The following is a 13,880-nucleotide window of genomic DNA, read 5'->3' on the forward strand; positions in this document are numbered from 1 at the left end:
AAAATGTGCTATATAAATAAATGTTGTTGTTGTATCATATCACTATATGGAAAGACAGAAAATGTGACTGAAACAGGTAGAGATATTTGTGTTTTAGCTCTACAAACCCTGAATGATGGCAGACGGGTCAAAGTATAAGAAACTGTTGCATTTATTACAAAATGACACATGACAAAAGAATGAAAAAGGCAAATTTAAACAATCAAAATATCAAATCCTGTGCTCTAAATAGTGATGCCTAACTATAGTATTGCTCTGCAACAGTATACCTTCCTTTCTCACCTTCTGTATCTATTTCTCTCATGCACACACAATCCTGGCCACTCTTCCTGTAGCAAATTGAGCTTTTGCCCCAGTTCATATCCTGAGTTTTGAGTCATTAATACAATAACTTGTACTGTCTGGTGGACAGTTTACTAGTACTCAGCACTAACATTTTTAAAGTCACACACCCATTAGTGCTTAGGAGAACATTATAAGCTTTATTCTAGGCTTGTTTCTGTTTTTTTGCATTATTGTCCCTGCCATATGTGTTTTCAGGGATGCTTAAGTACATTGAAAGGAAAGGTCTTACTACCACCACTACCTCAATAACTGGAAGTTAGCTACCTAACGGTCACAAACCTAGTGCTGTTTTTTTCTTTCCAGCCAGTCCTATAGGGCAAGTCTTTGCTCAGCAGGACAAACGTCACAAAAATAATCGTGAGGAAAAAATTATGCTGACACCAAAGGCACAAACATGTAATTTAATTAACCTATGCACAATGTTGAAATTGCTTATTAAATATGCACTTAGCTGTTTTATCAGCATTGGTTCTTCCTTGCTTATACAGACAGTGTGACTCTGCATTTGCTTAAAGGTTCCACTTCTTTAGTCATTCCTCTTAGCTCATATGTCTTAGTTGTAGAATCAGTTTAGTCTCTCTTCTTTGGACTTTCACTAGCCCTGCTATGTCATTTTCTAATATAGAGACCAAAATTGTACACAGTACTCCAGGTGAGGCCTCAACAGTACCTTACAAAACTTAAGCATAACCTTCACTGACTTCTCTTCAGCTTTTTTGTCACTTCAGTACACTGCTTGAATGAAGAAATTGAAGATAACCCTACTATTCCTAGGTCCTTCTAATTAAGTGTAACTTCAAGTTTCAAATCTCCAATTGTGTATTCAAATTATGTTTACTTCCTACATGCAATATATTACATTTACTTATATTAAATTTAATTGATCACAAATCTTCCCAAACCTGTATGCTGACTTGGTCTCTTTGAAAATACTCAGCTGATTCACTGTTATCTGCCCTTAATGGTTGTGCATTAGCGGGTAAGCGAGGCTCTCTTTCATTTCATTTAGCCGACGTGCTCACCTCAGTTGTCTATCAGTGTCTAAGTGAGTTTTTCTCTCCTTGGTAGTTTTGTGTTGCCGATGTGCTCGCCTCACTTGTGTATTAGTGGTTAAGCGAGTTTCTGTCTTTATCGACGGTTTCACTTTGGCAACAGAGTCGCTTTCTTTGAGCTTCATGCTGTAGCCTCACACTTCCAGGCCGGAGAGACAGACATACACACTTTCATGCGTAGACGTTTATATATAAGATTACTGTAAGAGTTAAATTTGAACCCTGCTCCAGTGTGTACCTGGTATGTATCTGAGTCTCATATCCTTCTGAGCTTATGCTTCAAAGCTGACGCTGTTATTTTTATTCACTATGATAAAATGTGTTTTCTGTTTTGTACCAAGCTGGATCATAATATATATAGGCCATTGTTCTTTTCTCTTCTTGAAATTCACACAACTCCTCAACACAAAAATGAAAAACATACATTCAAAAAGTCACGTACAGCCTAAACAAACAGGACTATCAATCAAATTGTGGTCATCTAAGGTATCAAAATCTGCCATATCCTGTTAGCAACTAGGTGTAACCAATCATGTTAAAAGTTTTCTGAATTTGTAATGAATTCCTTTTAAAGAATAGTGACCTAATCAATGAATTGTATAAATATAGCGCTGAGGACATTTTTTCCTTTGTAGCAATGTGACTAGCATGTGGCTAACATGTAATACACTTGTTACCTCTTCGAAGATTTAGATAAAGAATAACGATTGACTCTTTCTCCTGCCTGTGTTTTATTGCTTAAATCGGGGCATTCCCGTGTGTGGGGGGGGTGCCTGTATGTATTTAAATTTTCTTCCACATTACACAGAGCAGCAGACTAAGAACTTATCTTCAAGGGATGCCACTTTTAACATCACCTAAGTCTGAAAAGGTTCTCCTTACAAAAAACAAAAAAGACTGGCCACAGAACACGGTCGTGGGGACCGTAAACATGAGACTCGGTGCCAAGAGATTGTCCCTGGGCCATCTTGCGGGGTCGTGGAACATGAGATTCTTGCAAGACACGCCCTTCTTATCAAATAAGAGCACGGCCAGCAAAACACTCAGTCATTTAAATACACGTAGCACACACAGATCCTGTCCTCTCAGCACATATAAAGCGTTTAAGGACAATACGTTCTAGATGAAACGTCAACGACTAAAAGCAAAGAAGAAAAAGCAGCTCGGAGAAAAGAGACCCAAAAGCATTGGAGAGAAAAAAAGGCAGATAAGAGAGCAGAAAGCAGTGGAATTCGAAAGGCTCAAACAAACGATGGCGTCATACACATGCAGAGAAAGTATTGTAGCGTCTAGGTCCGATTGAGGGAGGGCAGAGTACAGCTTGGATGACTGATAGCGGGGTAATGATTGATGCGGTAAGGGGGGGCAAGACCCGGGGAGGAGGGGTCAGAGATGGTGCTAGAAAGTTGTGTTTGGGGTTACGAAGTCGGCGATTGTTCAAGTAGAACTTTTGCGACACTTTATTACGTCAGTCGCTACATTATGAAAAAAAAAGATAGTAAAGATCGCATTAGCGCAAACAGAAGGTAATTAATCATCAGAACCAGGTGTAATTGAAAAAATAGCAGGACAAATCGAGGTCAGAAATAAAAGGCAAAGAGTGGAAAACAAAGTCAATTCGCCTTCGCAGCTTCACAAACACATTCACAAACGTTGGCGCTATACACATGCTGAGCAGATTAGAAATTATGAAAGCAGTGGAATTCGAAAGGCTCAAAAAAAAAAAAGTATGCGCGATACAAATGTGGAGAAAGTTAAAGAATATGAAAGTAGGAAAATTAGAAAGTATAAAAATAAGAAAGTAAAGATCGCAGTAGTGCAAACAAATGGAAATTATTACTCGAAAAAGGGAAAATAATCACCACGGACCAGGTGTCATTGAAAAAAAAGTAGGACAAAGCGAGGTCAGAAATAAAAAACAGAGTAGAAAACAAAGTAAAACATCACAAAGAGGTTAAAAAAGAGGGCCAAACAAATGCAGAGCAGGTTAGAGATAATGAAAACTGAATTCAAAAGCCTCAAAAAAAACGTAGGCGCGAAACACATGCAGAGCAAGATACAGAATATGAAAGCAGAAAAAAATGACAGTGTCAAAAAAAGAAAGTAAACATCGCTTTAGCGCAAACAAAGAGAAATTATTACTCGGAGAAATAACTAAAAGGCGAATAGAGATCCAATATATAGACACAGGTGATATGTCAGAAGTATGTAAATATTGTAAGGCTTTGAAGTTTCAAAAACATGTTTTACCTCACATGCATTTATTGGTTACTTTGCAAAAAAAATGATTAACTGCTGATGATGTCGATCGCTTTGTCTGTGCTGAAATTCCAAAGAGAGAAACCTATTCTGAATTATGGTACAAAGTCATTAAACACATGTCTCACTGACCTCATTAAAAAGATTCAGCATATTGGGACTCAAAAGATTCCAAATATTGTTTTTACATAAGTTCTTAAATAAAAGTGAAACTAATGAAATAGCAACAATTCAAAGAAAAAAAAAAATCTTAAAAGTGTGTATCCGGAAAACCAAACACGGGGCTTGGCGAGCAAAGGGCACCCTAGTATATATATATATATATATATATATATATATATATATGAATATATATGTATATATATATATATATATATATATATATATATATATATATATATATATATATATATATATATAGAAACACAAGCTCAAAAGTATGATGTGATGGATTATATACAGAAAGTCAACAGGAAGACCAAATAATATAAGCAAATCCAGGTAATTTCAAGTGTGCTGTGACTTAATTTTACATATGACTATATTTACAAAGCAGCTTGAAGCTTTTACCCAGGAGTAAATGGATAAAGTCATGACATATGCCTGTGCCAAGAATTCTTCCTGGAAAAGTCTTTTTATATATTTGTGCTTCTTTTTCTTTTAGAATCTCTTTTTCTCCCCAAAAGAATCACTTCAGAGTAATTGCTTGTGCTCCTATGGCCTTTGTTTGAAACCCCTAAGGAGTTAAAGAGCCGATGATTGCAAGAAACCTAATTTAAGTTACCCAAAGGAACATATCTAATCTATTTTCTTTAATTTGCTCACCTGTATTACCAGTGTTGCTCTGTGCTTTTTGCTGTACATGCTTGGAGTAAAGCTAACTGTAATGAGGGTCCCAGCCGTGTCAATAGGAAGCAGCTCTCCTGATTGAGGTGATACTTCAAACTCTTGTCCACTGGCGGGCATGAAATATGCAGTGAAAGGCTCTGGATTTCTGCAAAGACAAAGACAAAAGGACGTTTTATAATATGCAATCTTCTTTGAAATATACATATAATGAACAGCATATTTTCAGTATTAGTTTTTAAAAGAAGGTAACATATAATAGCTGAACTTGAGTATTCTTAATATCTGAAGTATTTGGATTTCTTTAGTTTAAGCCGTTTCAATGTACCTTTTATTCATTGAACTGAGTGAAGGAAGTTATAGGACATACAGGAAAAATGTGCATTTGGTTCTTAATCTAATACAAGTGTTCCTTAAGACTTAAAATGGTTAACAACCTCAGTTCTGTATATAGAATATATTTCCACAATGATTTGAAGATTAATTTCACTTGATAATTTTATTTACTCCATGAAACACAGTTAGGTCCATAAGTATATGGACATAGATGCAATTTTTGTAATTTTCTCTCCGTACACCACCACAATGGACTTGAAATTAAGCAATCAAGATATGATGGAAGTATAGGCTTTCAGCTTTAATTTAGGGGTTTAACAAAAGTATTACATTAAGCTTACAGAAATTATAGCCATTTTTCACAAAGTCCCCTTCATTTTCAGATGCTCAAAAGTAATTGGACATGTGACTGACAAGCAGTTTCATGGTCAGGTCTAGCCAGTTCCCTCATAGTTCCATGACAAATTAAGCAGATAAAAGGTCTGGAGTTAATTCAAAGCACTGAATTTGCATTTGGTATCTGTTCACTGGAACTCAATATGAGGTTCAAAGAGGCGTCAATACAAGTGAAGTAGGACATCATTAGACTGCAAAAACAAAATAAACATTAGGAGTACCCAAATCAACAATTTGGTACGTTCTTAGAAAGAAGGAATGCACTGGTGATCTCAGCAACCCCAAAAGGCCTGGGAGACCACGGAAGACAACTATAGTGGATGATCCCAGAATTCTTTCCTTGGTAAAGAAAAAACCCATTCACAACATCTAGCCAGGTGAAGAGCACTCTTCAGGAGGCCACTGTCAAACTCTATAATCAAGAGACACCTTCATTAATGTAATTACAGAGGGTTTACATCTAGGTGCAAACCACTGGAAACACTGAAGAACAGGAAGGCCAGATTAAACTTTGCCAGAAAACAACTTTAAAAGCCTGCCTAGTTCTGGAATAAGGTACTGTGGACAGATGGAACCAAGACCAACTTGTACCAGAAAGACGGGAAGAGAAAAGTATGGAGAAAGAAAGGGACAGCTGATGATCCGAAACATACCACATTGTCTGTCAAACAAGGCAGTGTTATGGCTTGGGCATGTATGGCTGCCAATGGAAAATAATCACCGGTATTTATTGATGATGTGATTGCTGGCAAAAGTATCATGGTGAATTCTGAAGTGTATAGAGCAGTACTTTCTTCTCAGATTCAGCCAAATGCTGCAAAACCGATTGGAAGGCATTTTACAGTGTGAATCGATAATGACCCAAAACATACTGTGAATGCAAGCCAAGAGTTCCTCAAGGTAAAGAAATGGAATATTCTTCGATGGCCAAGTCAATCACCTGATGTCTACAAACGAGCAGCAACTGAAGGCGGCAGCAGTAAAGGCCTGATAATGCATCTCATGGGAGCAAACTGGGCATTGGTGATATAAAATTGCAATGTTGTAAGTTGTGACTCCTTGGAATTGAATTAAGGTGAATCCAATTAAAAAACTGTTTGGGGCAAAAAGCCAGAGTAGTGGATGCATGATTCATAACACTGTTGTAGATCCATGAGTTGAATCTCTAATTTTTGTCTTTATACTCATTTAGTCTTTTGCTATATAAATGAATGTAAATATACGCCTGGACCAATCACATTTTCAACAAAAATGCTAGAGACAATCAGGTTAAGATAATTTTAAAGCAACATACATATGACGATTGTATAAAAATAAACTATATCTCATCAAACATTTTTGATGAGGTTATATGGCTTTTTAAATGTTGCTTTCTTTTGCATTTTTCTATTCTTGCCTTTAAGAATGGTGCTTTGTGCAAAATCAAATGGTATGCAGCACAGAATAACAATTATTTGAATCTAAGATATGAAAATAAATAATTTATTTTGTTTTATAATATTTACCCAACTCTGAAATGTAATATAAATTTCACTACATATGTTGGAAGTCAAATACCATACATTCTGCATTCTTTAAACATAGTTCATTTTGTAAAATTAGATTCCCTTAAATATATATGAAGCAAATTCATTTTGCACAGATATTAAAAATACATGTCACTGGGTTTTATCAGACCAGCCATCTCAAACTACAGGGGTGCTAAGTAATGATGTATAACATAACTCAGATAATTCTTCAGCCTTGCTGTCACATAAATCAAATGACTGATATTTATCTAGATAGGCTTGCTGTTTCTTTCTATGAACACGTCACAGAAAATAAAATAGAGCTTTTGTTTTCTGTGACTAGTACATAAAACAACATATATATTACACTGTAAATAAACAGCAGTGCAATTACATATGGTACATTTTACAAGAATAATCTGGCTTCCCAACCCATACATGATTCATAAGTGTAAAACAGTATTAGATCTTAACCTCCTATTCTAGAACAACCAGGGCAAGCCTCAATTTATTGTTAAATACCAGCTCACTACAGTACAAATTGTATTACATAGGAGAAAACAGAAGTTAGAATCACAACGCCATGTTGCTTAGGATGCCCACACTTGTTCTGAGATGGGCTGCATTGTGTATAATGCTTACTCTATGTTGTTATTTTCTCAGTTGCATGTTTTCTGTATGTTTTTATTTTCTCCTGGAAGAAGCTAAATTCAATCAGTTCAAATAACACATGTTAAGTGTGTGATGGATGGCCGGCTAAAGTTTCCGGCCCTCACCCCCAGGCCGCCAGGTGGAGCTCTCCCGACAGCATGGAAGTTCCCCGAATTCCAGCAGGGCCTCATGGACTTTGTAGTTTGTATGCACAGCCCTGCTGGATACCATGGGGGCCACCAGGAGTCGCTGTAGGGAGGCTGTCGGACTGTTATGTGCCCTATAACCTGGAAGTACATCCTGGTCACATGAACAGGAGAAATTACGTACTTCCAGGTTGAAGAAAAGGACTTTTACCCTGACCCGGAAGTAATAAGGATTTGTGGACTATTGGGCAGGAACACCTCAGGGTCAGGGGGTATAAAAGGACTCTGGGAAAGCCCAGACACTGACCTGAGCTGGGAGGAAGGGTGGCGAAGTGTCTGGGAGTGGAGGATTGGTATTGTGATTAGTTGTTGTATTGAAGAATTGATTATTAGTATTTATATGTGTACTGTGGAGTGTAGAGTGCTTGGTACACACTATTATTATTTAATAAATAATAATTATACTTTTACCTTGTGGCTGGCATTGTACCTGAGGGTTCAAGGGAGCTCTAGCGCCCCCTACTGCTACAAGTGTCATAGGACAGACATGGTTCTGGCTTTGTGCATCTTAAGACTGACTGATGACTAACAAAAAGGTAATGCTTCAAAAATATCCCTTTTTCTGATGATCCTATTACTAACCTATTGCAGCTCCAAGAGTATATATACTTAACATTTAGTTTCTTTTGACATACATCAAGGATAAAAATGTTTAAGTAAATAAATACAGTAAACCCTCGCGATAAATGAATTTCCGCGAAGTAGGATTCTTTATTTATAAATCGAATATTTTCGCAGTTAGAGCATAGAAATCCTGTTTACAGCCTTCTAAATATGTTTCTTTACATTATTAGAGCCCTGTAGACATGAAATAACACCCTTTAGTCAACAGTTTAAACTGTGCTCCAAGACAAGACAGAGATGACAGTTCCGTCTCACAATTGAAAGAATGCAAACATATCTTACTCTTCAAAGGAGTACGCATCAGGAGCAGAGAATGTCAGAGAGAGAGAGAGAGAGAGAAAGAAAAAAGCAAACAATCAAAAATAAATAGAGCTCTTTGGGCTTTTAAGTATGCGAAGCACCGCCGGACAAAGCAGCTGCAAGGAAGGGAGCAATGTGAAGGTAATCTTTCAGCATTTTTTAGAGGAGCGTCCGTATCCTCTAGGCCAGTGTGTGAACAGCCCCTCTGCTCACACCCCCTCCGTCAGGAGCAGAGAATGTCGGAGAGAGTGAGAGAGAGAGAGAAAAACAAACAATCAAAAATCAATACGTGCTGTTCGGGCTTTCAAGTATACGAAGCACCGCATGGGAAGCATATCGTATATCATTGAGGAGTTTTATTTAATACGTAATACTTGCTATGGTTGGGTAGCTTCCCAGCCATCTGCCAATAGCGTCCCCTGTATGAAATCAACTGAGTAAACCAACTGAGGAAGTATGTACCATAAATTAAAAGACCCATTGTCCGCAGAAATCTGTGAACCAGCAAAAAATCTGTGATATATATATTTAGATATGCTTACATTTAAAATCCGCGATGGAGTGAAGCCGCAAAAGTCGAAGCGCGATATAGCGAGGGATCACTGTAATCATCATCAGTCTTTGCTCTAAGCATTCATAAGATAGCATGGAGGTAAAGCAGTTGGTGCTGCTGCTTCACTGCCACAGAGTCCTGGCCTGGTCACAGTTGGTGTACAATTTTTCCATTTTAGCCCGTGTCCATTCTGATTTTCTCCAGGTACTTCAGATATCTCTAACACAACCCCATATTGCTTGTCTCTGAAACAGCTTGGAATAATAAAAAAAACTTGAATAGATAGATATAAGCATTTATTTGTATATGTGTGGAAAACTATTACTATTACGTTAATTTGTATATGTGTTGTGAGATAAACAAAAACAAGTTTGGTTGTTCAATATGGTATTTGAGACTTCAAATCTAGTACAGCATTATGGCTGAAAAATGTTATATAATACTAATAATATACAAAGTATGCTTTACACATTTTTCAAAAGTTCTTTGGAATCACCCTAAATGACTAACAACAGAACACCACATAAACAGTATGGTGGTGTAGTGTTTGCCATGTTCTGAGTTTGAATTGTGTGTCTCATTGTTCCCTGTGTGAAGTTTGCACATTCTCTCCCTGTATCTGCTATGAGATTCTCCATGAACTCCAGTTTTTCACTCATATCCACAAGGACATGATCTTTAGATTAGATTATAATTCTAAAATGGACGCATGAGTGTTTTCATGACAAGGTTCTGCATTGTGTGTCCTTAATCTATGAGTGATTTCTGTCTGGGCCTGATGCTACTATGATAGTTTTCCGTTAGCCTGCATTGGATTAAGCTAGTTTGGGAAAGTTAATGTTATTCTCATTACATTGTGACTTAAAGTTAGGTGACTAAATCAAGAAATTCAATCATAAAATGTCCCTTACTTCCAGAACATTATCCAGTTTACATTTAACAGAGAAAAACCTATGACTTTTTACCTAAAAGTAAAATACAGGCAGTCCCCGGGTTACATATGAGATAGGGACTGTAGGTTTGTACTTAAGTTGAATTTGTATGTAAGTCGGAACAGGTACATTATTTTAACAAATGCTATTGTTGACCGACTGTAACCAAGTGCTCTGCCAATGAATGATGGAGTTTCACCTCTTTCTGACCTTTTTATTATTTCTACTTTATTTTCCATGGTGATGGTTTTTCTCTTCTTTACTATATCTCCAGCACTTGCATCAGATTTGTGTTTCAGAGATACTGTTGAAGGGTGAAGACAAAAGGTTAAGATGAGCTCTTCTGTACAGCACTGTACACGTTATCACAGCAGGAAGGCATCAGTCGTCAACACATCTGATGTATACGGTGGTCCAGATCTAATTATGCAATTTGTATTATAACTTATTCAGTTTATTACATAGAAAATCACCTGAAAAATCCCAGACCATCAAGAAGTGCGCAAACTGACGACATTAAGAATCGTCTTCGCGCCGAACTGGAATCGTCCCTGCATAAATTAAAGTCATCCAGACGATCTGGATCTGCATAATTAGATCTGGACCACCCTGTACTGACAAGAGACAACTTCTTTCTATGTGTGTAACAGTACAAGCAGGCTTGCTATTGAGAATGAATGGGGGCAGCGAGGGGCGGTTCATCACCAGCCCACCTCACAGTCACCTCCACTACAGTATGCTGCCTGCAGCGTACGCAACACCACCGCCCCCATTCAACACGCAGCCATCTGAGGCACACTGCAATGCTACCCCCCGCCACCCCATTCAGCCACAACCGGATCACCACTTGCAGCATTACCAGCAGCGCACCTAGAACAAACGGGGCAGCCGTGTGTGGTGGGCGGGCAGTGAAACCGCTTGCCACCAGGAGCCACTAGACTGCGCGAGCAGTGAAATCGCCCCCCTCCAGCCTCCATCCAGCCACCGCTTGCAGCGTCTGAAGGCCGAAGATGACGGAGCGGCAGTTACTGAAGTGCATGTGTCGCAGCTGCGGCCCCGTTTCTATGTCGTAGGTCGAATGTCCGTAACCTGGGAACTACCTGTATACGTTAAAAAAAGTTTATTTTCTTATCATTTTTTTCAGCTGTGAGCTTGCAGCTTTAAAATGCCAATATAATTTTCCTCACTAAAGTACAGTAGTCAAAATTAGCCAATTAACTTGATCTATGTTCAATTAAAAAATCAATGTCTAATCAAAATATTAATGTCTCATAAATAACACTTGGGGGAAAAGAATTTAATAATTCATAATATTTAAAGAACAATATAATGTATTATGATCTAAAAGAAAGCAAGACACACTCGAGTGCCTCAGGGGTATGTTTTGAAATGATAAGAGCTCTGGGTGTCCCTGAACACTCAGTATCTTTTTTCATTACTGAACATTTACTATCTGTTTTTCATTACGGTTCCTCTTCAGATTTTCCCACTACTGTTATATCTCATTATGAAGCAAATTCTTATAACGTGCCTCATTATTGTGAGTTCACTAATCCACATTCAGTCTCTGATTGCCCCAGGAGAATGGATCAGATGTATTGTTCTCTTCTACTGCATGCTGAGCTTTTAAACTTTATGTTTCTGACATCCTGCTGACTGCTTGGCACTCTCTTGATCATTTTTATCCAGCTTTTTTAGAATCAAATCATTCTAAATTCTTTTATCATTATTACTACATATGATCATAACTTTACTCCCATTACAAATACCTGCTTAATTTTAATCAGGAAGTATTAATGCTTTCTTCATAGAACCCATGGGGTATATTTTTTAGGTAGCATTATAAAAGAGCATTATCACAACAAACGATTATCAGGCCAGTAAAATAGCAGGAAGCAAGATGTTTTTGAGGGTCCCATGCTATACTGATAGGTCTCAAACCATGAAGGGATGGGTCCCTTGAGTCTAGTTTGACCACATAATATGTACAGGACATTGATTCCCTTGTGTCTGATTAACACGCCTTGGAATTCTTACATTAGAGCACATGGCAGGTATGAACTTATTTAAAGTCCAGTTCCTGGCTGGGCACTAGCAGTGTGAAGATCAAATAGTTTTCCATTTTTTATACAAGTTTCACACAGGTTTACACAAGAGAAAAAAAAAGGTCTAATTTTAGTTAGTGTGGCTGTGTGAACAAATGTTCGCTGCATTGGACAACCATCTTCTCCAGGGTTGGTTCTTATTCTTTATATCGCTGCACTGGGGGACTGAACAGATGCACCCTGCAATGACTGGGGAAATATGTATTATACTGCAGCCTGTTGTGAAAATATTACAACCGATTACACATGCATTACTTATACTTCTATTTTTTTCATACAATGATGAGAAAACATGAACAATTAAAAACAAAAATTGTGTTTTTCAGGGAAAATGCTTTCAATTTTTTTGCTGGCATATGATTGCCATTAATTAATCCTAACCTAATAGTGAAATGCTCAAAGGTAATAAAAAATAATCAAGTCAAATATTTTTAATCAGATGTTCCCAAACTGACACTATTCTTAAGTATGTAGCATTTCTAAAAACATATTTTAGACCAGTGCTTGTGAATGGTTGTTTCCTTTTGACACAATAATCTGATTCATACATACCATTGTGCAACACAACAGCAGTGTGTCTACAGGTGTGAATGATTATAAAACATGCCTTTCTGGTGATGTTTTAAACCAAAAAACAAACTTTTATCCTCTTGATTATTGGTAGTAGGTGTGAAGTCCATGTGTACTAGCACACTGACAAGTTCAAGACTCACAAGAGCTGGTACTATAGAGCTCACTGTGACATACTAGTCCAACGTTTTATGAAGAGTGACTGATCCTAGACTTGACACGAAGGCTACCTACAAACAAAGCCTGTTGAGGAGCATAAACGGCCACCATTTTTAGTATAAAGTGACATTGGAATTGGTAACTAGAGGGTAATATTTCATTAAAGGACGTCTGAAGGCAGCAAGATAATAGAGTGCAGATAAACAAATAAAGCAGACAGACCACCCCCATAAAACGCTTCCAGATTTCATCCTGTTAGTTAGGCCCATACAGGACCACACCTTTTCTATTGTTTTCTTTAAAGTGAAAGCCATTAACTCCAGCCTGCAGTTCAATACATCTGTGCTGAGAGTAACTGTCAGTGAGGAAACTGATCACTTTGTCGGAGTACAGCATTGGGAAAGCTTTCAGGAAAGTGAATACCAGGAAATAGCAGGTTCGGATGGCATTCCAGGATGTACTTTCAAGATCTGTTTTGATCAGCTTGCACCGGGTGTTCATGGTAATATTAAATCTCTCCATAACCCATTCTGTCATACTAGCATGCTTTAAAAGATCCACCATTCTCCCAGTACCTAAGAAATTGCATCCAACCTGCCTAAATGGCTATCATTCTGCTACACTAACACTTATATCAATGAAGTGTTACGAGAGGCTACTCAAGAATTACATATGTTCTTCTCTGCTAAAAGAACTGGTTCCATTACTGTTTGCATATCACTCCAATAGATCCATTGAGAATGCCATCACCTTAATTCTTCATACAGAATTGCCCCACCTGGGCAACAAGAGAGGGAACTATGTGTGAAAGCTATTTATAGACTATAGCTCTGCATTTAGCACAGTAAGCCCCTGTAAGCTCATTACCAAGCTCAAGGACCTGTGTCTAAACACTTTGCTGTGCAGCTGGACTTTTAACTACCTGACTAGCATTCGAATGGGTGGCTGCACTTCATCATCCCTCATGCTCAACACAGGCACTCCACGGGGCTGTGTTCTGAGTCCACTGCTATAATCCCTCTACACATACTGTATGAC

The 13,880-nt window shown here is 37.8% G+C and overlaps 1 protein-coding gene across 1 annotated transcript in view; it reads right to left on the reverse strand.

Moving 5' to 3' along the window:
• The window catches only part of LOC114651130 (cilia- and flagella-associated protein 47-like), a 622,279-nt gene that overhangs the window by 16,992 nt on the left and 591,407 nt on the right, over positions 1-13,880 (reverse strand). Inside the window, 1 exon segment of the mRNA XM_051927333.1 lies at positions 4,482-4,650. Coding sequence (XP_051783293.1) covers positions 4,482-4,650 — 169 coding nt within the window.

Source organism: Erpetoichthys calabaricus, chromosome 4 (assembly GCF_900747795.2).
Source record: "Erpetoichthys calabaricus chromosome 4, fErpCal1.3, whole genome shotgun sequence".
NCBI classification, from domain to species: domain Eukaryota; kingdom Metazoa; phylum Chordata; class Cladistia; order Polypteriformes; family Polypteridae; genus Erpetoichthys; species Erpetoichthys calabaricus.